Source organism: Pteropus alecto, unplaced genomic scaffold, assembly GCF_000325575.1.
Source record: "Pteropus alecto unplaced genomic scaffold, ASM32557v1 scaffold24, whole genome shotgun sequence".
Taxonomy (NCBI): domain Eukaryota; kingdom Metazoa; phylum Chordata; class Mammalia; order Chiroptera; family Pteropodidae; genus Pteropus; species Pteropus alecto.
The window spans coordinates 24,067,353-24,067,849 of NW_006439192.1; the positions used below are offsets into that span (position 1 = coordinate 24,067,353).

The 497-nt window shown below is 58.6% G+C and overlaps 1 protein-coding gene across 1 annotated transcript in view; it reads right to left on the reverse strand.

Moving 5' to 3' along the window:
- MICU3 (mitochondrial calcium uptake family member 3) overlaps positions 1-297 on the reverse strand; it is a 78,483-nt gene extending 78,186 nt beyond the window's left edge. Inside the window, exon 1 of the mRNA XM_006916486.3 lies at positions 94-297. Coding sequence (XP_006916548.1) covers positions 94-297 — 204 coding nt within the window. The remainder of the gene's footprint in view (positions 1-93) is intronic.
- Between the last annotated feature and the right edge of the window lie 200 nt (positions 298-497).

The following is a 497-nucleotide window of genomic DNA, read 5'->3' on the forward strand; positions in this document are numbered from 1 at the left end:
GGGGGGGCGGGCAGCGAAACCTCGCGAGAAGTCGTTGCGCGGAGGCTCGCTACTGTGCAAGAGCGACCCCTACAAACGCGTGGTCTGGGGTACCCTCCGGGCAGCTGTCAACTGGGGTGACCGGGGGTCTCGGGCGGGGGAGAGCCTGGAGGAGTATACTACTGCTCCTCGGCCCCGCACTCCCAGCCCAATCCCGCAGTTACAAATAACTGCGCCTGTCCCCGGCAGCACCTGACTGCGCGAGAACCCAACACCGCCGGCTACAGCCGGGTTCGCAGAGCTTAGTGAAGCACTCATGTGCGGGGTTGTCCGAGCGCCCTCCGCTAATTTGGCCCTTCGCCTCTGCTCTATGGGGTGGGTCTTGGATCATCGGTAGCAGCCCTCCAAGAAAGTTAACCTACCCTAACATCTGACGCAAGGTCAATCGTATCTTAAGGTGTTCAACAAGAACGAGGTATAAAAATTTGGCTCAAATTAAGTCGAAGGATGTTTTGACT